Below are 23553 nucleotides of genomic sequence, written 5' to 3'. Positions count from 1 at the left end.
TAGATTGGAAGTATGCACTTAAAAACAATGAATTTTCATCAAAGCAAGTTATTTATGAGGAATCATCCAAAGTAAGGACAATGGGAAGAAGCCATCTTAGTTATAACCTTGACTGCTCCAGTTTGAGAGAAGACTCTAAAAATGAGGACTGGTTTAAGAACCACTTGGGAAGTCAGGAGATACATTCTAGTCAACTGATCATCACTCATAAAGAAATCCTGACTAAAGATCAAAGTAATGAATATACTAAATCTTGGCAAACTTTCCATCAGGATGCAGTCTTTGATATAAGGCAGAGTTTTCCCACCAAAGAAAGAATACATAAGCATGAGCCACGAAAGAGAAGCTACAGGAAAAAATCTGTTGAAATGAAACGTAAGAAAGTCTATGTAGAAAAGAAACTTTTGAAATGTAATGAATGTGAGAAGGTTTTCAACCAGAGCTCATCTCTTACTCTTCATCAGAGAATTCACACTGGAGAGAAACCCTATGCATGTGTTGAATGTGGGAAAACCTTCAGCCAGAGTGCGAACCTAGCTCAACATAAGAGAATACATACTGGAGAGAAACCCTATGAATGTAAAGAATGTAGGAAAGCCTTCAGCCAGAATGCCCATCTTGCTCAACATCAGAGAGTTCATACCGGAGAGAAACCTTATCAGTGTAAAGAATGTAAAAAAGCCTTCAGCCAGATTGCACACCTGACTCAACATCAGAGGGTTCATACTGGAGAAAGACCTTTTGAATGTATTGAATGTGGAAAGGCCTTTAGTAATGGCTCATTTCTTGCTCAGCATCAGAGAATTCACACAGGAGAGAAGCCTTATGTATGTAACGTGTGTGGGAAAGCCTTCAGCCATCGGGGATACCTAATTGTACATCAGAGAATTCATACCGGAGAGAGACCCTATGAATGTAAGGAATGTAGGAAAACCTTCAGCCAGTATGCACACCTGGCTCAACATCAGAGAGTTCATACTGGAGAGAAACCTTATGAGTGTAAAGTATGTAGGAAAGCCTTCAGCCAGATTGCATACCTTGATCAACATCAGAGGGTTCATACTGGAGAGAAGCCCTATGAATGTATCGAATGTGGGAAGGCCTTTAGCAATAGCTCGTCACTTGCACAACATCAGAGAAGTCATACCGGAGAGAAACCTTACATGTGTAAGGAATGCAGGAAAACATTTAGCCAGAATGCAGGCCTTGCTCAACATCAGCGAATTCACACTGGAGAGAAACCTTACGAATGTAACATTTGTGGGAAAGCCTTTAGCTATAGTGGATCTCTTACTCTACATCAAAGAATTCATACTGGGGAAAGACCCTATGAATGTAAGGATTGCAGGAAATCTTTCAGGCAGCGAGCACACCTTGCTCATCATGAGAGAATTCATACAATGGAGTCATTCTTGACTCTTTCCTCCCCCTCCCCCTCCGTGTCCAGTCAGTTGCCAAGACCTGTAGGTTCTATCTCCTAAATATGCCTTGAATCTGACTCTAATTAATTTCCATTCTGTCATCTTTGTCCAGTACACAATAATCTATTTGACATGGACTATAGAAATAACTTTCTAATTGATCTCCCTGTGTTTACCATTTCCTGCTAGTAGTGCATACTGCAGTCAAACTTGTGTTTAAAAAGTTTAATCATATCACTTCTCCTTCATTAAAACCCTTCATTGGCATCCCATAGGTCTTAGGTCAAGGCACACATTCCTCAAAATAGCCTAAAAGACCTCCAACCCCCAATACTTTGTTCCAGTCTACATTTCAGAGTCCCATCTCATGTCAATATCCATCTCATTCTTTGGCTACTTATCAACATTAAGAATTTATAGTGCAGCATAAAGTAGATCTGGGTTCCAATTCTTACTCTTCCATTTTCTGGCCCTCTAGTTTTGGAGAAACCTTTTGTCCCTTGTAAGCTTCAGTCTTTTTATTTATATTATGGAAATAATAATGGTACTACCTCAAGTTAATGTAAGGATTAAATGAAATAATGCATGTGAAGTGCTCAGCAGAGTGCCTAGCATAAAGTAATCACTCAATAAACACTAACGTAAAATTAAAAGGTACTATGAAAAAAGATCATTTCAGCAATGATTATCTGCGAAATAACAAAGCAACCCAAAAGACTGTAAAGGTTTTTGATTAGGAACAGCAATTATTGTTCTAAAGGTGGGTAATAGTGGTATCCAGCACAGGAGAGTTAATGTTGGAGTCCATGATGACAGAGTAAGATGGGGGCTTCTGTTTCAACGTGAATACACAGAGAGATGATTTTGTTGATAAGAAAAACTAACTTCATTATATAGTCAACAGTTTTAAGAAGCCAGGTGTTAAAAATCACTTGTAATAAGTAAAATTTACTGAGATGTATTCATCATTTGCATTTAAACAAAGGCAAAATCATTTTTAAAAGACAGAAAACTTTAAAAGATCAATAAGCAAAGAATAGAAAGTAAAATTTAAGTTTAACTCACCTCTCCTAATTCCAGGTAGATGAATTGTATTTAAACACATGTCATTTAAGTAGAAAAGGTGTTAAGCTTCTAAGCTGTAATTCCAAAACTAGAGGGAAAAGAAACCAAAACTATAGGTCAAAACTCATCAACATGTTTGATTTGATATGCATCAAGTTTCAAATGAATATGAATACCTTTAGATGGGATGTGTTTTCCAGTTCTCCACAGTTCAAACCACTACCTGTTCCCTTACATCTGACTTGTTTTACACTTTATATTACTTCCTGACTCCTGAAGGCTTTGAGCATGCAATCAATGCAGTAACCAGTTCTCTTGTGAACATAAGTACAAAGAAAATGACTAAAGTTTAATGGAGGATTAAAAGAATAGACATTTTATCCTTCTGTAGGGGAAGACTCAGTATTCTACAGACGTTAGTAGGCTCCAAATTAACCTACAGATTTGTTAGTAGGCCCCAAATTAATCTATAGATTCTTTGTACCACACAAAATAAGACTTTCTTTTTAAGGCTTGAAACATTGTGTTTGTCAACATACACACATACACATTCACAACATACTATACATTAAAGGTGATATTTCATGTCAGTGGCTTAACAGTATTTGGTAAATGAGATTCTGCTCAAAAATATTATTTCTGTACAAAACAATCACCTCCTTATTTTATCCAGATGCAAAACAAAGTCATTAGAGGACACCGTAACATGCTTTATAATCATGGAGAACAGTCTTCCTAAATACGACATGAGATCCAGAAGCCACACACACAAAGATTCTAGGTTTGACTATATAAGAACTTTAATAAGCTTTTATACAGTCAAAGATAGTACAAACGAAAGGTTTTTTTTTTTTTTTTTTTTTTGCTGTACGCGGGCCTCTCACTGCTGTGGCCTCTCCCGTTGCGGAGCACAGGCTCCGGACACACAGGCTCCGCGGCCATGGCTCGCGGGCCCAGCCGCTGCGCGGCATGTGGGATCTTCCGGGATAGGGGCACGAACCCGTGTCCCCTGCATCGGCAGGCGGACTCTCAACCACTGCGCCACCAGGGAAGCCCCAAACGAAAGGTTTTTAAACATTAGAATTGGAAAAAAAATCATTAAAATATGTTTAGCTTATGAAGTTCGTATCAACATAAAAGTGCTTCTACAAGTCATTTAGAAAAATGACACCTCCTCCCCTCATGGGCAAAAGGGTACAAAGAGGCAACAGGTGACTGATGAAAGTGGTAAGTACTGAATCTCACAAGGATCAGAACACAAGTTAAACAAATGAACTACCATCTTTCAATATCAGGTTGATAAAATTTGCATTGCAAAAGCATAGGAGAGGAGGTACTTCTATGTACTGATGTAAGGGTGTATGAATTTGTACAGTATTTCTGAAAGGTAACTTGTCAGCATCAAAATTTTCATTGGGAATCAAGATTTTCTTTTGCAGTTAAACACAAGTTTATCTTTCCTCCATATCCTATTAAACAGATAAAACAATTTAAAAGGTATCAAAAAAGAGCAGAAGTCATCAGTGGATGAAAGAATCAAATTTTATAAAAGACAAAAGGGAAAAGAGTGGTTATTCATGAAATGTTGCAGAAGAAGCTGTTACCTGAAATGTTGGCATGACAGGGATTTCAGTAATGGGAGTCAGTCTGTCCAAAGGGTCCCTAGAAAAGTTCCTGCTTTCAGTTGGCTTGTGTAGAGGCTGGGTAATAAGGAGACACGATGACAAGACAGGTAATGATTTTTTATGTGAAAGTTATGTGTACCCCTGCCAACAGCTTTCCCACTCCACCCTCTCTTCTATAAGTAAATTGAAATGGATCCCTTCCTTCACACCATTCACAAAAATTAGTTCCAGCTGAATAAAATCCTAAATGTTAAAAATAGTAAAAGAAGAAGAAAGTATAGTACCATATGGTTATGACTTTGCTATTGGACATATCTTCCTAAATTAGACCAAAATGAAAGCCATAATGAAGTTGATTATATCAAAAGTTAGAATGCGGGCTTCCCTGGTGACGCAGTGGTTGAGAGTCCGCCTGCCGATGCAGGGGACACGGGTTCGTGCCCTGGTCTGGGAAGATCCCACATGCCGCGGAGCGGCTGGGCCCGTGAGCTGTGGCCGCTGGGCCTGCGCGTCTGGGGCCTGTGCTCTGCAATGGGAGAGGCCACAACAGTGAGAGGCCCGCGTACCGCAAGAAAAAAAAAAAAAAGGACTGGTAATATTGGTATGGATTTGACTAAAAGACACTGATTGAAAATGGAAATTTTTCAGAATAATAGAGTATTATATATTTTAAATATATTTCTAATACTTTTATACAAGTATGCAAGTACTTAGAAAAAGTCCTGAACAGACACATCCAATTGATAAGTGTTTCTTTGGGGGGAGGGAACTAGAATTGGACATTCTGGTCAAGAGGGTAGATTTACCATTATCTGTAATGTTTGAAGTTTTAAATAAGAATGTTAAAATTTAAAAAACTTAAACTGAAAAACTTCAACAAACTCAGAACTAGAGCAGCTAGAGAGAGTTGGCAGCCTAAGTTGAAACCTTTTTTGGAATTTGGAGAATTTCTCATCAACTCACCAGCCCTTCCCATGCAGGCAGAGATCCCAGTAAACCTTTTCATTCAGGGAAACAGATCTACAATGAGAATAACCAAAGAACCTCCTGCTATCTACCTAAGATAATCAAACCATATCATTCTTAAGTGTGAACAGACAGCTAAGGATCATCACAGATGAAGAAAAGTACCAGCATAATAAGGACCAAGAGAGAGACTAAACCAGAGCAGGGAAAGTTATATAATGAGAAAAAAATAAAAATTTATGTTAGTCTGAGATTTGAAAAGATGTTGCACTTTTAAAGCAAATATGGGAAGCTGCCAAAAACAGGAATAAGACACAACTCCTAAGAATGAAAAAACATTATTGTTGTAAGGTTTGAAAGAAAATTGTGGAAACTCTTCATAAATTGAAAAGTTAAATGAGAAACAAAAGGGACCTGGAAGTTCAGAAGGTCCAACATCTAATTAATATGAGTTCCAGAAAAAAAATTAATAGAGAAAATATAATAGGAATGTATCAAATAAATGATTAAGAATCTTTCTAAACTGAAGAAAATTATGAACACTCAGCTAGGAATAGCTCACTCAATGTTGGGCAGGCTGAAGTGGCAAAAAGCACAATTACAATAGGAAAAAAAAGACACCCAGAAATACGCTTGTGAAATTTCATAATACTAAAGATGAGCCCATCCTAAAAGCTTTCAAAAAATGGAAGTTTCTCCTGATAAAGAATAATGATCAAGATAGCATTAGCCTTCCCTCTGATGAGCAATATTAGATTGTAGAATACAGAACAGCACCTTCCAACTTATGAGTTAAAACTGCTTTGAAGGGCTTCCCTGGTGGCGCAGTGGTTGACAGTCCGCCTGCCGATGCAGGGGACACGGGTTTGTGCCCCGGTCCGGGAAGATCCCACATGCCTCGGAGCGGCTGGGCCCGTGAGCCGTGGCCGCTGGGCCTGCACGTCCGGGGCCTGTGCTCTGCAATGGGAGAGGCCACAACAGTGAGAGACCCGCGTACCACAAAAAAAAAAAAAAAAAAAAAAACTGCTTTGTATCTAGAACTTTATACCCAAACAGTAATTAAACATGAGGCCAAGGACTGATATTTTGTGTTACCAGTTTACTTCAGTTTACTCCCACTGTCTTTTAATAGGGTGTTGAATGATTAGCTTCAGCAAAATCTGGACGGAAAAGGAAAAAAACAGGAAAGGCTTTAAACAGTGGATCTAACCTAGTAAAGTGGTGTTGAGGATGAATAGGATGATCACCCTGCAAGAATCAGACCAAATTACTGGTAGGCTAGATATCCAGGGAATCAGTGAAGAGGAACTTAAGAATGAAAGGGGTGGGTTACATTAAATAAAATTAATTCAAAGTTTGAGGATTTTAGTAATATGGTGAAGACAGAAGTTCGTCAGAAGGAAAGGAAAACAATTGCTGGCTCTGGAAAAAAAAAAAGGAGAAGCCATACCAGATATTATGGTCCTAACATAAAGCAAACCCCCATAAAATGTGACATGACTTTGGAAAATAACTAGAACATGAAAAAAAAATCCGTATGACTGATACAAGGAATAGATTCCTTTAGGTGGGTACTGGGATAACATTGGACTTGTAGAGCAGAAAATGTAATCGTCACACGTTACTTGGCTCTGACTCTTCAGAGAATAATATTTACGTGGTGATAATGATCTAATGCTATTTTATTTCCAACTTTAAAATAGACAAATCACTGAAGTCTCTGTGTATATAATATCTACATATCTAATATCTACTTAATAATGTAAAGGCAAAATATAGCTGATATAGACTGGATGGTTGGAGGTTGACAAGGAAATAAGAGCTTGAAGCAAGGATAAAGGGAAATATGCTCATTGTATATAGAGGGGATTCAGGACATGTCTAAAGGCGATGGAATAAGAAATGTAGGTTAGCTGTATTTCAAGTTAAAACACATCAGAGGAGCTAATATAACTCAGTGGGATGAATTAAATCCTTACCTTTCATAAGAAAGACTGTATAAAGTTGATAAATTTACAAATAAAATTACAACAACTGTAATCAGGATTATGACAGAAACCCAATTCAAATCAGCTTAGGAAAAAGGTATTTATTAGATTCTATAACTCAAAGATGTAGAGCATGTATGTTACAGTCTCAGGTAGGCTGCATGTAAGTGTTCAAACTCATCAGAGATTAGTAGCTCACAGCTCTGTGTTCAGTTGTTTCATTCTCTGGCAGGTTCTGTCTGTTGGTAGGAAGAAAATGGCATCTGATGATATTACACTTAAAAAGTCCTTAGAGCTTTTAATCTCAAAAGCAAGGTAATCTTCTCTTTCTGAGCCTCCATGTCAATCCCTGGGAGAAAAATATAATTTGTTCTAGTTTATGCTATGTGCCCACTCTGGACCAATCACCAGATCCAGGGTAGGGAGTACTCTGGCCAAGCTGGGTCAAGTTCACATACCAGGGGAATTGGATCATTGGATGGCCAGTTAACAAAATTCCCATGGGATGGGGGTAGGGTGGAGGGCAGTTGAGAATCAGTTCCCATAAAGAAAACAACAGACCTGAACTGACATATAAGGGAATCACTGATTCACTAAATGTGTAGATATACCTATCTTTTGCTGCAGAAATACTGCGTGTAATTACAGGGAGCTGCCTCAGCCCCTGTAGCAAGGGTAAGTTAAATTTCCAGGGGTCAACTGGACTCAGTACACAGTTGCTAGTAATTAAGCTATCTTGCCAAGACTCCTGAGATGGCTGCACATTGGACAAGGTAATTCCAACAGCAAGAGACTAGGGCTTGGGTGACAAGTGGTTGGGCCTCACCTGCACCATTTATGCCAGGAGACATCAGGGGAGTTCCCTTTAAAGACCTCCAAAGAAGGCTTTCTGCCCAGAGGATGTCAGAGACAGCCAACAAAAAGTGAAGCTGTTTACAAAAAGGACAGCAGATCTGCTCTACAAAGGGGATTGCCTTCCAGTTTAGAAAAACTCCATCCCCCCCCCACCGCCCCTTTTCATGGTCTCTATGGAAGGGTAGCAGACTGGTACATTCCCATAAGGAGGCAAATTCAAATGTATGTATGCGGAGCTTTTAAAAATACTAACTTTGAATTTAAAGTGGTGGGACCAAGATATCTCTATCCATTTCTCCTTTCTGAAACCAAGTGAAAGCAACAAGAAGAATAAGAAACAGAAGGAAACACTATTTTCGATGAAGTAAAGAAACATCTATAATTCTGAGTCTCAAAATCCACAAGGAAATGCTGCTAAATGTGAGAATCCTGGGAGAGGAAACTGATGATGCACTGATGAGCACAAAATACCTCCAAAGTGGTGGCATATCTGGAAGGGCAAAAGAAAAGGCACCTCAACTGAAGCCTCAGTATTACTCTGAAAAGTCTGGCTTTAGAAGTCTCCGTAAATTCTGTTTACAATTGCAAAAGAGTGGCAGGGGTGAGGAGCTGGAGTGTTCAAGGAGGAAGTACATGGGTTTTGAAGAGGTGATTTATCATCTGACAGAGGAGAGGCAAGCTGCGAATGATGTGCAGGACTGCAAGGTAAATGCTAAATCCTTGCTACTCAACATGTGGGGCATGGACTAGCAGCATCAGCCTCACCTCGTAATTTCTTAGGATTCCGGCCTTAGTCCGGAGCTAGTAATTCAGAATCTGTATCTTACAAGATGCCCAGGTGATCTGAATACACAGTAATAAGTGAGAATCACTAGGCTAAAACAAATTTCCTACTAGTCTAGAATACAGGCCTTTGATAAACAGCCAGATCAGGAAGAGCTCTACTCATTCAAAAATGTAGTCTAGTCTTTCAGAGACCCTGTGGAATAATAGTAGACTCAGATTTAGAAATTCCTCTTACGAAAATTGAACAAAGTGAGGAAGAAAAAACCCCAATAAACTAGCATCGTTGAAAGAGGAAAGTGATACCACCTTATATCACACACTATGAAAAGTAGAATACAGAATTAACAGAGCCACATTAAAAGAACATGCCAATATCTTTGGCACTGTCTGCCCTCTGGTAAAGTGGCATAATGGAGAAAAAGTAGGCAGAAGAAATTCTGAAAAACTTTACTAATATATCTCAAGATGGGCAAGATGTAGGCAGCACTGGACAAAGGTACATAACATTTCCTTAGCTAACCTTCATTCTAGATAAATACTAGTTTGAATAGGAAAGGCAAGTTGGCAGTATCTATCAAAATATGCCTATCTTTTGATCCAGCAATTTAATTCTCCAAAAATATTGGTAAAAAATTTCAAAAGCATATGTGAAAGACTGTTAATTGCAACCCTGTTTTTAAAAATAAATCCTAGCTCCACAGTGAGGCCTACCCTAACTAAATACTTATTTGAGATCTGCTGGTGAAGATGGAATTATAGAGAATTGTTTACCCTCCCATCTGAAACAATAAAACACTGGACAAAACATGAAACCTTGGCATTCAAGACATTGGATAACAGGCAATGAAACAGAGATCCCTGAAAAATGGGAAACAAATGAGATGAGTACTATGATTTCCCCAGATAACTGCATGGAAAATTTCCAGGCTGTTGCCTCCCAAAGTTGAGGAAATGAAGTTAAAAGTCACGGAGACTGAGGAGACTGGAGTTCACAGGATGAAGTGCCTGAAAGCTCTTAGAGGAAAAAACCCTAGACATCTGCAGAAATTTTAGCTGAATTTTACCTGAATACTCATCAGAACATGCATGTGAAGAAACTACCTGAAGCTGGAGAAAAAAACTGATAGAACTACAAAAAGAAATAGACAAATCCAAATCTTTAAAGTAAAGACTGTTACAAGAAACAAAGAAGGACACTACATAATGATCAAGGGAGCAATCCAAGAAGATATAACAATTGTAAATACATATGTACCCAACATAGGAGCACCTCAATATATAAGGCAAATATTAACAGATATAAAAGGAAAAATCCACAGTAATACAATAATAGTAAGGGACTTTTAACACTCCACTTACATCAATGGATATAAATAACACACACTTAAAAAACACAGTAGAGCAAATGGACTTAATTGACACCTATAGAGCAGCAGTCCCCAACCTTTTTGGCACCAGGGACTGGTTTTGTGGAAGACAACTTTTCCACAGACCAGGGTTAGCAGGGCGGATGGTTTCGGGATGATTCAAGCACATGTCATTTATTGTGCACTTTACTTCTATTATTATTACATTGTAATATATAATGAAATAATTATACAACTCACCATAATGCTGACAGGAGGTGGATCTCAGGTGGTAATGCGAGCGATGGGGAGTGGCTGTAAATACAGATGAAGCTTCGCTCACTCGCCTGCTGCTCACCTCTTCGCTCGCTCGCCTGCCGCTCACCTCCTGCCATGCGGCCTGCTTCCTAACAGGCCACAGACTGGTTGGGGACCCCTGCTATAGAGCATACTATCCAAAAGCAGAATACACATTCTTTTCAAGTGCACATGGAACATTCTCCAGGATAGATCACATGCTAGGTGGCAAAACAAGCCTCAGTAAATTTAAGAAAATTGAAATCATACCATCTTTTCTGACCACAATGCTATAAGGCTAGAAGTCAACTACAAGAAAAACTGCAAAAAAAGACACGTGTAGGCTGAATAAAATGCTACTAAACAACAAATGGATCACTGAAGAAATCAAAGAGGAAATCAAAAAATACCTACAGATGAAAACATGACAATCCAAAACCTATGGGACACCACAAAAGCAGTTCTAAGAGGGAAATCTACAGTGATACAATCTTGACTCAGAAAACAAGGAAGAGCTCAAATAAACAACCTAACCTTACACGTAAAGGAACTAGAGAAAGAAGAACAAACAAAACCTGAAGTTAGTAGAAGGAAAAAAATCATAAAGATTCAGAGCAGAAACAAATGAAATAAGAGACTAAAAAAAATAGAAAAGATCAATGGAACTAAAAGCTGGTTCTTTGAAGAGATCAATAAAATTGATAAACCTTTAGCCAGATTCATCAAAAAAAAAAGGGAGAGGGCCCATTTCAATAAAATCAGAAATGAAAAAGGAGAAGTTACAACCGAAAACACAGAAATAAAAAGGATCATAAGAGACTACTATGAGCAGTTATAGGCCAATAAAATGGACAACCTAGAAGAAATGGACAAATTCTTACAAAGGTACAATCACCCAAGACTGAGACGGGAAGAAATAGAAAATATGAACAGACCAATTACCAGTACTGAAATTGAATTAGTAATTTAAAAACTCCCAACAAACAAAACTCCAGGACAAGATGGCTTCACAGGTGAATTCTACTGAACATTTAGAGAAGTTAACAACTATCCTTTTGAAATGATTCCAGAAAACTGCAGAAGAAGGAACACTTCCAAACTCATTCTGTGCAGCCACCATCACCCTGACACCAAAATCTGACAAGAGAATTCCCTGGTGGTCCAGTGGTTAGGACTCCGTGCAGGGGGCCCAGGATCACTCCGTGGTCAGGGAGCTAAGACCCCACAAGCTGTGTGGCGTGGCCAAAAACAAAAAAACAAAAAACTCAGACAAAGATATCACCAAAAAAAGAATTACAGGTCAATATAACTGGTGAACATAGATGCAAAAATCCTCAACAAAATACTAGCAAACCAAATAATACATTAAAAGGATCACACAACCAATATCAAGTGGGATTTATCCCAGGGAGGCAAGGATTTTTCAATATCTACAAATCAGTCAATGTGATGATACACAACATTAAAAAACTGGAAAATGAAAACCATATAATCACTACCATAGACGCAGAAAAAGCTTTTGATAATACTCAACATCCATTTATAAAAACTCTCCAGAAAGTGGGCTTAGAGGGAACATACTTCAACATAATGAAGACCATATATGATAAAGCTAACATCGTAATCAATGGTGAAAAGCTGAATGCATTCCCTCTAGGAACAAGACAAGGATGCTCACTCTCGCCACTTTTATTCAACATACTTTTGGAAGTCCTAGCCACAGCAATCCGAGAAGAAAAACAAGAAAAGAAATCCAAATTGGAAAAGAAGAAGTACAACTGTCACTGTTTGCAGATGACATGATACTATACATAGAGAATCATAGACACTACCAGAATACTAGAGTTCATCAATAAATTCAGTAAATTTGCAGGATATAAAATTAATATACAGAAATCTGTTGAATTTCTATACACTAACTACAAAATATCAGAAAGAAAAATGAAGGAAACAATTCCATTTACCACTGCATTAAAAAGAATAAAATTCTGAGGAATAAACCTATCTAAGAGGGCAAAAGACCTGTATAAGACTGATGAAAGAAACTGAAGACAATACAAACAGATGGAAAGATATACAGTGCTCTTGGACTGGAAGAATCAATATTGTTAAAATGACCATACTACTGAAGGCAATCTGCAGATTCATTGCAATTCCTATCAAATTACCAATGGCATTCTTCACAGAACTAGAACAAAAAAACTTTTAATTTGTATGGAAACACAAAAGACTCCTAGTAGCAAAAGCAATCTTAAGAAAGAATGGAACTGGAGGAATCATGCTCCCTGACTTCAGACTATAATACAAAGTGACAGTAATCAAAACAGTACAGTACTGGCACAAAATCAGACAGATCAATGGAACAGGACAGAAAGCCCAGAAATAAACCCACACACTTATGGTCAATTAATCTACGACAAAGGAGGCAAGAATATAAAATGGAGGGCTTCCCTGGTGGTACAGTCGTTAAGAATCCACCTGCCAATGCAGGGGACATGGGTTCAAGCCCTGGTCTTGGAAGATCCCACATGCCGCGGAGCAACTAAGCCCATGCGCCACAACTACTGAGCCTACGCTCTAGAGCCCACAAGCCACAACTTCTGAGCCCACGTGCCACAACTACTGAAGCCTGTGTGCCTAGAGCCCTGCTCCACAACAAGACAAGCCACCACAGTGAGAAGCCTGCGTACTACAACAAGAGTAGGCCCCACTCGTCACGACTAGAGAAAGCCCGTGCGCAGCAACAAAGACCCAAAAAATAAATAAATTTTTTAAAAAAGAATATAAAATGGAGAAAAGACAGTACCTTTAATAATAAGTGCTGGGAAAACTGGACAGCTACATGTAAAAGAATGAAATTAGAACATTCTATAACACCATATACAAAAATCAACTCAAAATGGATTAAATACCTAAACATAAGACTGGACACTATAAAGCTCCTAGAGGAAAACATAAGCAGAACACTCTCTGACATAAATCATAGCAATATTTTTTTGGATCCTTCTCCTAAAGTAACGGAAATAAAAGCAAAAATAAACAAACGGGACCTAATTAAGCTTAAAAGTTTCTGAACAGCAAAAGAAACCATGAACAAAACAAAAGACAACTTAGGGAATGGGAGAAAATATTCGCAAATGATGCAACCACAAGGGATTAATTTCCAAAATATACAAACAGCTCATACAGCTCAGAATCAAAAAACAACCCAATTAAAAAAAAAATGGACAGAAGACCTAAACAGACATTTCTCCAAAAAAGACATACAGATAGCCAACAAGCATATGAAAAGATGCTTCACATTGCTTATCAGTAGAGAAATGCAAATCAAAACTACAATGAGGTGTCACCTCACACCAGTCAGAATGGCCATCAAAAAGTCCACAAATAATAAATGCTGGAGAGGGTGTGGGAAAAGGGAACCCTCCTACACTGTTGGTGGGAATGTAAATTGGTACAGCCACTACGGAGAACAGTAAGGAGGTTCCTGAAAACACTAAACAGAGTTACCATATGATCCTGCAATCCAACTCCTGGGCATATATCCAGAGAAAACTATAATTTGAAATGATACATGCACCACAATGTTCACTGCAGCACTATTTACAATAGCTAAGACATGGAAACAACCTAAATGTCCATCAAAAGATGAATGGGTAAAAAAGATGTGGTATATATGTACAATGGAATACTACTCAGCCATAAAAAAGAATAAAATAATGCCATTTGCAGCAACATGGATGGACCCAGAGATTATCATATTAAGTGAAGTAAGTCACACAAAGACAGATATCATATGATATCGCTTATATGTGGAATCTAAAAAAAATGATACTAATGAACTTATTTACAAAACAGCAAAAGACTCACAGATACAGAAAACAAACTATGGTTACAAAAGGGGAAAGGTGGGGAGTGGGAATAAATTAGGAGCTTGGGATTAAGAGATACACACTATTATATATAAAATAAACAACAATGACCTACTATATAGCACAGGGAACTATATTCAATATCTTGTAATAACCTATAATGAAAAAGAATCTGAAAAACATATATATATAAATATATATATAATACTAAGTCACTCTGCTGTACATCTGAAGCTAACAACACTGTAAATCAACTATACTTCAATTTAAAAAAGAAATAGACAAATCCACAATTATAATAGATTTTGACATGCATCTCCCAAAGAACAAGTTGACTGAAAATCAGTAAGGGCACTGAAGACTTGAACAACACTATCAGCCAACTTGACCTAATTGACATTTAAAAAACACTCCACCCAAGAACAGTAGTATGCATTCTTTTTAAATGCACCCAGAACATTTACCAAGATAGACAATATTCCAGGCCTTAAAACACATCTCAATAAATGTAAAAGGATTCAATTCATACAAAATGTTTTCTAACTAGAATGGATTAAGTTAGAAATCAATAATAAAGATAATTGGAAAATCCCCCAAATATTTGGATCTAAATAGCACAATTTTTAGTAATCCATGGGTTAAAAGAGAAATCAAAAGGCAAAACAGAAAGTATTTCTAATTGAATGAAACTTGTAACACAACATACCAAAATATGTGGAATGCAGCTAACACATTACTTAGAAGGACACATAATATTACTGTCTAAGTTGTAAAATAAAACTCTCAAATCAATGACTTCAGTTTCCACCTTAACAAATTAGAAAATGAAGAGCAATGGAACCCAAAGTTACCATAAGAATGGAAATAAAGAAATCAGTAGGAAACAGAAAAGACAAAAGCAGGTCAATAAAACCAATAAATCTGCACTCAGACAATATGAAAAAGAGATAACATACAAGTTACCAATATCTGGAATGGCAGAGATGACATCACTACAGTTACTAAACGGATAAGGGAATATTGGGAACTTTATGTAAATAAATTTAACCACTTAGATAAAATGGAAAAATTTTCTTGAAAGAACCAAACTGCCAACCTTACCCAAGAAGAAACAGATAATTCTTCAACTTATTCCTGGATTATCCTTTGTCAAGTGTTTTTTTTTTTTTTTTTTTTGCGGTACATGGGCCTCTCACTGCTGTGGACTCTCCCGTTGCGGAGCACAGGCTCTGGACACGCAGGCTCAGCGGCCATGGCTCACGGGCCTAGCCACTCCGCAGCATGTGGGATCTTCCCGGACCGGGGCACGAACCCGTGTCCCCTGCATCGGCAGGCAGACTCTCAACCACTGAGCCACCAGGGAAACCCCTGTCAAGTGCTTTTTATAAAGGAATAGATGTTTGATTTCTTCATATATCTGCCACAATTAGTAACAGACCCAGTTTCCCACAGCAAATTTTATAACCTTCATGAAATAAACACAAAGTGAAACTCACCTTTTGGGATCTTAAATAATGAAGCAGGCAAGGCAGATGAGCTTTTGTCTGTCAACAAAAAGATCATTAACTTTAAATTCATAGTCAAGAAGTATCAAAAGCAGAATTAATGACCATGGAACATAAACTGAAAAACTTGTATCTTGCAAACGAATTTGAGGAAATATAGGATTGGTCAATTAAAAAAATAGGATTGAGTGTACAGTCTACCTTGGCTTTTTCCAAATAGCTGCTTGTTCTCTTCTAAATGACTCAAAGTTCATTCCATTTTTCGGCAATGTGGCAGGAGTACTGGGAATCAAACATACTGGGGCAGTAAGAAATGACTGAGGCAAATTCAGCATGAGGTCATCGAGCAGATGCCCACAGGATGTAGGTTCTGTGTCACGTGGTGCCAGCGGTGGAGGAAAAGGTGGGCTTGCTCCTCGAGGTGGCGGGGCCCGAGGGGGGTGGCCCGAGATGCAGCCAGAGTAGTGGAGTGGTCTGCACTTTAGGAAGTTAAATTACATGTCAAGTTCTTGACTTTAAAATCAGGTGGGAAATTGGGGGCTTTCTCATTTCTAACCTGTTACATCTGCCTGAATTGCCTGAATTTCTGCATATGTATCTGAGAAAGAAGAAACTGCTGAAGAAAAACCCACACGTTTGAAGATTAAATTATTTGATGCTTATTAGCCAATTTCTGAATTCTTATGTATTTCCAGGAGTGTGTGACATATCAGAAAAGAGCACAGAAAGTATCACATAATGGGTCTTTCCCATCATGATTTAAATCCCAGCATTTTCAGTTACTTCTGTGATTCCTCTGTACTCATTACAGTTGACCCCAAATCACTTGGGTCTGATCTGTGTGGGTCCCCTTATTCAATAGTAAATTTAATTCTGTATCTATTAAAAAAGTGGAATTTGTAATTTAAACCTTCCAAATGTTTTCAGATACCATGCTGTTATTGCTAGTTTAGTTCTGTATGAACAGGGAATATACTTTATATAACTAAATTTAAAAAATTTATTAAGATTTGTTTTATGGTCTCTCTTGGTAAATGTACCATGTGTACTTGGAAAGAAAGTGTATTCTACTCTTGTGGAGTGGAATGTTTTATAAAGGTCAACTCATTAATTTGGTTGATCATGTTCAGTTTTATATTCTTACAGATTTTCTACTTGTTCTATCAATGACTGAGAGAGAAGTGGTGAAGTTTCTAATGATAACTGTAGACTATTTACACTTTCTTTTTTCCTTTGTGAAATCTGCACCTCTGTAGTTTGATGCATATACGTTTAGGATTGTTATGTTTACCTGGAAAATTTATTGTTACATAGTGTCTTTTTCCCTGATTATATTCCTTACTCTGAAGTCTACTTCATCTGATATTAAAAGTGAATTCAGCTTCCTTTTTACCAATGCTTGCATGATCTATCTTTCCCCACTACTTAACTTTTACCTATGCCTTTAAAGTGACTTTCTGCTAGACAGCATATAGCTGTGTCCTGCTTTTTCATGCAGTCTTATACTCTGTCTTAACTGGTGTGTTTTGACCTTTTTTTTTTTTTTTTTTTTTTTTGTGGTACGTGGGCCTCTCACTGCTGTGGCCTCTCCTGCTGCAGAGCACAGGCTCTGGACACGCAGGCTCAGCGGCCATGGCTCACGGGCCCAGCCGCTCCGCGGCATGTGGGATCTTCCCAGACCAGGGCATGAACCCGTGTCCCCTGCATTGGCAGGCGGACTCTCAACCACTGCGCCACCAGGGAAGCCCTGACCATTTATATTTGATGCAATTTTTTATATATTTAGATTAAAACCCATCCATCCTCTTAACTAATTGTTCTATTCTTTGGTTTTTGTTCTCTTTCTGCCTTCTATTAGGTTAACTGAGGATTTTTAATTATTCCATTTTATTCTATTAACTGCTTACATCTCTTTAAAATGTTTTAGAGGTTACTGTAAGGTTATAATATGTCTTTAACTAACCAGAATATATCTTCAAGTAATGTAACATTAACAAGATATTACACAATATATTTCTTAATTTCTCCCTCACATCCTTTGTGCTTCTGTCATCTATTTACACTGATATATGCTATAGCATACTGTTTTAGACAGCTTTTAGGTATTTAGATAAGTTAAAAAAAAAACCTATCTTACCTTCATTTATTCCATTTCCAGATCTTTCTTTGTGCATCTCCTTCTGTTTAAAGAACTTCATTTAACAGTTCTTTTAGAGTAGGGTCTTCTGGCAATGTATTTTCTCTGTTTTTTCCTCCTCTGAGAAAGTCTTCATTTCTCTATCAATTCTGAAAGACATTTTCATGAAAAATTTCATAAAGACAGTTTTTCCCCCTTTTGTTCCTATGTAATGTCTTTTTTTTTTTTTTTTTTTTTTTTTTTTGTTACGCGGGCCTCTCACTGTTGTGGCCTCTCCCCTTGCGAAGCACAGGCTCCGGACGCACAGGCTCAGCGGCCATGGCTCACGGGCCCAGCCGCTCCGCGGCATGTGGGATCCTCCCGGACCGGGGCACGAACCCGTGGACCCTGCATCGGCAGGCGGACTCTCAACCACTGCGCCACCAGGGAAGCCCTGTAATGTCTTTTTTAAAAAATCTTTCCTTGTATTCTTTGAAGCCTTATAGATTTTTGTTCTGGTGTCATTATCCATTGTTTATTCAAATATTTCTTCTCACCCAATTTCTCTATTCCTTCCGGGAATCCAATTCTGCATGTGTTGGACCAATAGATCTTTTCCCACAGCTCTTGGGCGATCTGTTCTTTTCTGTCACCCGTGCCCTCCTCTGTGTTTCAGTTTGGCTATTCTTATTGACTTACCTTCAAGTTGACTTATTCTTTCCTTGGCTATGTCAAGTATACCTATGGGCCTGTTGAAGGTATTGTTCCCCATCTCTTTACTGTGTTCATTTCAGTATTTCCATTTTTTTTTTTTTTTTTTTTTTTTGCGGTACGCGGACCTCTTGCTGTTGTGGCCTCTCCCGTTGAGGAGCACAGGCTCCGGATGCGCAGGCTCAGTAGTTGTGGCTCACGGGCCTAGTTGCTCCGCGGCATGTGGGATCTTCCCAGACCAGGGCTCGAACCCATGTCCCCTGCATTAGCAGGCAGATTCTCAACCACTGCGCCACCAGGGAAGCCCCAGTATTTCCATTTGATTCTCATAGTTCCATCTCTGATCAAATGACCCATCTAATTTGCCTGTTGTACACTTTTTTCATTAGAGCCTTTAACATATTATTTAAAATTCTGTGTGAGGTAGTCTGGGTCTAGTTCTTGACTGCTTTGTCTTTTGGTGGGTGGTGATTTTTCTTGCATTTTTGTATGTCTTGTAAATTTTTATTTTTTGGCCCAAACCCAGGTATCTCATGTAGGACAGTAGAAACAGAGGTAAACAGATTTAAGCCCTAGAAACGGTCATGTCATTTCTTGTTATGCCTTTCATGTAGGAAGTTTTCATTAATATAGTTAAAAATCGGACTAGGTTTAAGGTTGCTCCTTGTTGTGGTTACCCTAAGTTCATCACAGCCTTCAAAATTCACTAGTGATTCCTTAGAGTGAGGGCATGTTTTCCATGGGTTAATCTCAATGTCTGTGTGACCTTCAAATTTCAGTGTTCTCTTTGGATTATGCCTTAGAGACATGCCAGCTAAACTAAGATATTTTCATTCATTCATTCAATATTATTGAGTACTTACCACCTCCTATGTGCCAGTCACTGTACTAAATGCTGTAACTTGTAACTCCCCTAATACTCCCCTAATACTCCACAACCCTCTGCCTTTAGTTTGTACCTCTGTATTTTCTCTCTTGCCTTCAATAGCCTCCCAACTTTTGTGTGCCTAGTAAATATCTATTCTTCTTTTAATATTATTGCTGTCTCCAAAAGTGATCCATCACCATGGAGTTCATCATCCTCTATATTACCTGTGTACCTTATATGCTTCCATATTTAAATATCTTGTATTCCCTAAACTGTAAATGCCTGCAGACAAGAATAGTGTCTTATTAGTACATATTAGGTTTGTGACCATTGATTTGGAACCAACCTCTATGGCAGACTGACAGAGGACTTAACAAAGTAGAGGGGTGTGTGTATAGAAGGATAGGGAGAAAAGACATGCCTCTCCATGAGCCTTCTCTATGCTGTTTGCTCATCCATTTGCTTGAAGTGTTGATTTTTTATGCTGATCTTGCAGACTGGTATGACAAGTTTAAATGGAAAATTGTTCTATTATCCTACATGCATGCTCCCTTCACAAATCCAGTTGTTGTCTTCTCAGCTGTGGTCAAAGTTAGAGGGACCTAATCCATGTGGTCAAACATTTCACAAAGTTGTCTTAGATATAGGTGCTTTCAAAAGTAGCTTTTGCAATAGAAAAACGCACACAGAAGAGTCCAACTGTATATAACCCAATTCCAAAAAAGAATTCTGATTTTATTTCTTACACATTTTGCACAAACTGGAAAGAAGCACTGAAAACTATTATATATATGGTGAACAGCTGACATGAAAGAGCCTGGCACATAAATGCAGGGTTTTTCCCATGTATTAGTCAGTTTAGGTTGCTATAACAAAATACCATAGACTGGGCGATGTAAACAAAATTTATTTCTCACAGTTTTGGAGGCTGAAAGTCTGAGATCAGGATGCCACAAGGTTGGATACTGGTGAGGGCTAGTTTCCCGGCTTGCAGATAGCCACCTTCTTGCTGTGTCGTCACATGGCAGAGGTCTCTGGTGTCTCTTCTTTAAAAACACTAATCCTATTATGAGGGCCCCACCCTCATGGCCTCATCTAACCCTTATTATCTCCCAAAGGCCTCAATTCCAAATACAATCACATTGGGGGTTAGGGTTTTAACAAACGAATTTTGGGAGGACACATTCAGACCATGACATCCCATTCTCCACCAATCACTTGTTGTACACCAGTGTTTTCACAGGAAAATACCAATGTTACTCATATAAATATAAATTCGTTTTCAAACAGAACAGTAACAAATGGTTTCTCCTTGTTCTGAAGTTCCTCATTCTTCAATACATCCTGTTTTTTTTTCATTAGCTTGTCCCAGGCTTGTTAGATTTTTCACACCATTAAGATCATACGTCTTCATATCCAGAGAGACAGTATGGTAATGACTCTCCTGCTCCACACAATTGTGAGTGCTATCTTTACTCAATCTTCTTTATCCTCAACCAGAAGTTTTTGCCAGCTGAAAATGGCACCCTGGTTTATGAGGAAATCCCTTCTGTGTGATACTTCTAGTTCTAAGGGACAAACTCAAACTCTTTCTTCATGTGACCTTAAATCAGGCTCACAGCTCCATCCAGAAAAATGGATTTACAATTCACTTTGTTGTACATAACCAATGAAATAGCTTTAAAATTACATTGGAAATAAAGTACCAGTTATTTTTATCAAATGAAGAATGCTCTTCATTAAAAATGACTGATCCAATCATCTGAGCTTGCTATTTTGAAACAAAGACCTATGATAAAGTCACTGCCTCAGTTGATTTCAAATACTCAGGTCAAAATCACCAATGACTTTTGCTCTTTGGGTTTCAAAGTGGGACACATCGTCAAACTGTCCCATTTTTACACAATTTGTTACAGACAAATGCATTTTCCCATGCCTGTGTCTCTGCTACTTTGCTAGCCTCCCTCTTAGCTTCTACATATTTAAAACAATCTTAAGCCTTTTCCTCAGAATGTGTATTCTGATGTCGAATCAAGGATGAGCTCCGACTATATGCCTTCCCACATTTACTACACTCATAGGGTTTCTCTGAAGAATGACTTCTCTGATGCCGAATAAGATCTGAGCCACTGCTAAATGCCTTCCCACATTCGTTACATTCATAGGGTTTCTCTCCAGTATGACTTCTTTCATGTAGAATAAGGGATGTGCGTTGGCTAAAGGCCTTCCCACACGTTTTGCATGTATATGGTTTCTCTCCAGTGTGAATTCTTTCATGTTGGGCGAGGTGTGCACTCTGACTGAAGGCCTTCCCACACTGATCACATTCATAGGGTCTATCTTCAGTATGAATTCTCTTATGTCGAGTAAGAGATATTCGGTGACTGAAGGCTTTCCCACATTCCTCACACTGATAGGGTTTTTCCCCAGTATGGATTCTCTGATGTTCAATAAGAAATGACTGGCGGCCAAAAACTTTACTACATTTATTGCATTTGAAAGGTTTCTCTTCAGAATGAATGTTTTGATGTATTTTAAGGTTGGCAATTCCAGAAAACATCTTCCCACATTCCTTACATTCAAACAGTTTCTTTTTCTTTGTATGAATTTTCTGATGTTGAATAAGGGATGAATGCCGGTTGCAGACCTTCTCACATTTATTACATCTGTACAGTTTTTCTCTATTATGAATTCTTACATGCAGAGTAAGGGTTGAAAGCCGCATGAAGATCTTCTCACATTTATCACATTTGTAGGGTTTCTTTGAAGCGTGAATTCTCTGATGAAGCATAATGGATGAAATCCTATTAAAGGATTTCCCACATTTTCTGCATTTATAAGGATTCTCTATATGGTGACTTCTCTGCTGTAAACTCTGATTTAAGGCCTTCTCACTTTCATGGGTTTTCTCTCCAGTATGAATTTTTTTATGTATAACGAGGACTGATTTCTTACTGAAGCCTCTCCCACATTCATTGCATTTATGTATTTTCTTTCCATTGTGAATTTTCTTATGAAGTAAAAAAGATGACATTCGAATGAAGGCTTTCTCACATTTTCTGCACTGGTAGACATTTTGGACAAGGTGGATTTTCTGATGTATACTCAGAGATTGGCATTGACTCAAGGCCTTCCCACAGTCAAAGATTTCCTTTTCATCATGACTTCTCCCATGTAAAATAAGGGTTGTTCTTTGAATGAAGCTTTCCCCACATTTATCACATTCATAGCTTTTCCTTCCATTGTGAATTTTCTGATGAAGAATAAGGGATGAGATCTGTCTGAAAGCTTTTCTACAATTACTGCATTCATAAGGCTTCTCTCCAGTATGAGAGTTCTGATGAAGTTTAAGAGATAAGCTTTGACTAAAGAATTTCCCACAGTCGTTACATTTTAGAGATTTCTTCTTTGAATGCACTTTCTTGGGTTTTATTAGGACTGAATTTTTCTTGCAGCCTCTCTTTCCTGTGGGAACTTTTTGTGGTGCAGAAACTGCTTTCTGATAGATGCTTTGCCCAGATTTGTTGCACTGATATGGAGATAACTTCTTGGTCTCACATTTAGACCCTAAGTCTGAAAGACATCAAGAAATTCAATTTGTTTTCCTGTGCTAGAAAAACAAAGCTATTTGCAATCATTATCATAATAACGATGATAATCAGAATAACTTTTTAGTGTCTTATTATGGTTTTAACACAGTAAGGGCTTTATAGAAACATTTAATAACTGAAATTCAGGGAAGCGCAATTGGAAATGAGTAAATAAAGGTTTTATTTAGAGAATAAATGTATACCATATACCACATTAAACTTCATACATTGTTCAGCAGATGAATGTAGTTTTATTATAGGAAATGTCCAGAAAAGGCAGAAGGTAAAATACAGACAGAAGGTAAATTACTGGTTGCCTGTGGCTGAAGGTGGGAATGGGGATTATCTGTAAATGGGCATGAGGGATCTTACTGAGGTGACAAAACTGTTCTAAAACTGGTTTATGGCGATGGTGGCACAACTTGGTAACTTTAGCAAAAACTACTGAATTACATACTTAATATGGATGAATTTTACAGTATGTGGCTCAGTAAAGTTGTAAATTTTAAAAGTGTATTCTTAAAATCGAATCTTAAAAAAAA

General features: G+C 38.0%; 1 protein-coding gene and 1 long non-coding RNA gene across 8 annotated transcripts in view; one reads left to right on the top strand and one right to left on the bottom strand.

Annotated features, from left to right (window-relative positions):
* The window catches only part of LOC308606460, a 58336-nt gene that overhangs the window by 4668 nt on the left and 30115 nt on the right, over positions 1–23553 (bottom strand). For 3 of the 5 annotated variants that reach the window (XR_014013825.1, XR_014013826.1, XR_014013827.1), the window contains exon 6: positions 19508–22994. This is a non-coding gene — a long non-coding RNA (uncharacterized lncRNA). Of the gene's footprint in view, positions 1–2486; positions 2575–4090; positions 4187–15717; positions 15766–17863; positions 18013–19507; positions 22995–23553 lie in introns of those variants that run through there. The other 2 variants (XR_014013823.1, XR_014013824.1) reach the window with 1 other exon arrangement.
* ZNF583 (zinc finger protein 583) overlaps positions 1–23553 on the top strand; it is a 69228-nt gene that overhangs the window by 33002 nt on the left and 12673 nt on the right. The window contains exon 7 of one of the 3 annotated variants that reach the window (XM_081217331.1): positions 4–2493. The exons of the other annotated variants lie outside the window; for them this stretch is intronic. Coding sequence (XP_081073457.1) covers positions 4–1481 — 1478 coding nt within the window. The 3' untranslated portion in view covers positions 1482–2493. Of the gene's footprint in view, positions 1–3; positions 2494–23553 lie in introns of those variants that run through there. 3 annotated transcript variants of the gene reach the window in all.

The sequence above is a fragment of the Mesoplodon bidens genome (assembly GCF_964165515.1).
Source record: "Mesoplodon bidens genome assembly, chromosome: 18".
Classification (NCBI taxonomy): domain Eukaryota; kingdom Metazoa; phylum Chordata; class Mammalia; order Artiodactyla; family Ziphiidae; genus Mesoplodon; species Mesoplodon bidens.
This window is presented reverse-complemented; position numbering and strand designations above follow the sequence as displayed.